At 38.6% G+C, this 2,326-nt stretch overlaps 1 protein-coding gene across 1 annotated transcript; it reads right to left on the bottom strand.

Moving 5' to 3' along the window:
* Positions 1-921: 921 nt before the first annotated feature.
* Positions 922-2,107, bottom strand: LOC123749554 (uncharacterized). Its single transcript, XM_069321435.1, has 3 exons — positions 1,862-2,107; positions 1,298-1,563; positions 922-1,166 (listed from the first exon to the last, which is right to left on the bottom strand). The coding sequence occupies exons 1-3, from the start codon at positions 2,105-2,107 to the stop codon at positions 1,025-1,027; spliced, it is 654 nt and encodes a 217-aa protein (XP_069177536.1). The 3' UTR covers positions 922-1,024.
* Positions 2,108-2,326: the final 219 nt, after the last annotated feature.

Genomic DNA, 2,326 nt, shown 5'->3' with positions numbered 1-2,326 from the left:
TATTATTAGTTTCCTTAATTTCCGAAAGGAACTAATTAAGGAATTAAGGAAATTTCCTTAGTTCGTATTATTAGAATTCGGTGGTAGATATGTATGCAGGAATGAGGTGCGGTGAAAAAAAGTTTGTCTGTATTCACAAAAATAAGAGGGCACAGCAAAAGGCCTATTAACCCATACATGTGAGTTCCAGGAAACATTAATGAGATAATAATGAGATAATAATAAGATATTATTAAGATAAATGTGTATCAATGATCTTACAACAACTGTTTTTTAATTGGGCAATAAAAATGGTTCCAAAATTATACAAACCACTTTTAATACTTAAATTGTATGATCTTGTAATCTGTATTAAAGCAGATTTATTAATTTTTCAATTGAAAAGGATTTTCAATTCGAAGTTAAAGAAGCTCTCTCCCAATCTACTCGTAAGAAATTGTTTGTTTATTTGTCAAAAAGTTAAGCTCATCTGTAGTTGCTGCAGACGGAAGCTAACTCCAAACGCCGGAGGTGTCTGACAGCCGTTGCAAGTATCTCTCGGTTGACTTTTCTTATTGATGGATCCTCAAACGGAGATCTTCTCTTATCAACACTACAAATATGACACATTATTCTGTGGAAACTACAAACATAAGCGTAAACTATTTTTATGTACAGCCAATCAGTTTTCAGTGTATTTTCTTTCTCATTGATATATTATGCTACTGTGATTTCTTTGTTCAGAAAGAGGGGTGGAAAGATGGGAACATCTTTATCCGTAGACCAGAAATGTTGGCAGCCTCCAAAATCTTCCAGTGAATTCAGTAGAGTTCTTGGTTTAATGACTTTTGTCCTGTCGTGGCCGAATGGGCTAAAGCAAGGATCTGGGAATAACTTGAGGGCTGATTTAAGTCACCTTATTTCCCCAAATTATATTCTTTATTAATAAGGATATTTATGTTAATTTATACTCATAAACAATTAAACATACTTGAACAATATATAGAATATAGAATCTTGCCATAACGCAAAATTTATGCTGTACTCACTTTCTGTCCTTAGCTTGCTGTAATCCAACTATCACAGTGGATACGATCGACATTTGATCAGCCAGAGACTTGTAGAGAATAGAATCCGATTGTTTGAAGAACTTAATAAACTCATTTCCGAACGGTGGCATGGTAATCCTGGGTGACATTGGAAATCGAGAATAAGTAAGAAGTTTGTTAGATGGTTAAGTAAATATTTCAACCCAGACAAGGGTTACAATTTTGAATATATCGACGAATTAACGCATTGAGAATTTAGAAACAGATACTTGTCAAAAGTCGCAACCAGTTGCTCGACAGTTTCAACCCTGGGTGGGTATTTGGGCAGGGTGAGAGCAGCGGTGAGGTTGCCCCTGTAGACGGTGCCCAGGATGAAGGCAGACACCAACCACGTCACCAGTAACACACGTCGACTGCTGGTGTTCGCTAGCTTCCTGTTGAAGTCCTGCGAGAGTAACGTTGATATGATCATCTGGAGGACAGCAGAAGCGTTGACGCTCTCGCCGTTAGTGATACGAGCTCCCACGAGGATGATCTTAATAGGACGAGACACAAGTTAGATATTTTATATTAATATGTGTAATTACCAAGTTCTTATCCTACTCGCTTTCCTCTGAAGGTTATAATATTTGCGTTTTTGATAAAGATGAAAATCCTTAAATATATTTTTTTCCCTTTTTTATACTGTTCAGATGATAATAATAATGGTAACCTCATTGTCAATATGATCAGTTTATATATACTTAAAATCAGTCCAATTACAAAAATTACTATAACAACGTACTATCTTAATACTTAATACTATCTTAACACTTGAAGAATATCATTCATACCAGATACATTACAAGCGGCATAAAGAGAACGGAAGCAAGGACAGAGAGCCAGACCCCGTCAGACAGAGGGTAGTAGAGACTCTGCCACCGCGGCCTCAATACCGGCTTGGCGGCGCTAAAGTCAAGGGACCCGTACTCGTACGTGTAGGAGAAGTCGTATCGCTCGAGGCGTTGCGGTAACACGTTGTGGAATACTGTTGCCATGAACGACACCCGCTCCTCCACACGCGCCGCCACCTGGGGCATGATGGGGCAGTGTTGCAGTAGTGTGATGACTACATGGTCAGTGTTACAGTAGTGTTACACCTGTCACACAGGTGTAACACTACATGGTCAGTGTTACACAGGTGTAACACTACATGGTCAGTGTCACACAGGTGTAACACTATATGGTCAGTGTCACACAGGTGTAACACTACATGGTCAGTGTTACACAGGTGTAACACTACATGGTCAGTGTTACAC

Source organism: Procambarus clarkii, chromosome 9 (assembly GCF_040958095.1).
Source record: "Procambarus clarkii isolate CNS0578487 chromosome 9, FALCON_Pclarkii_2.0, whole genome shotgun sequence".
Taxonomy (NCBI): Eukaryota; Metazoa; Arthropoda; class Malacostraca; order Decapoda; family Cambaridae; genus Procambarus; species Procambarus clarkii.
This window is presented reverse-complemented; position numbering and strand designations above follow the sequence as displayed.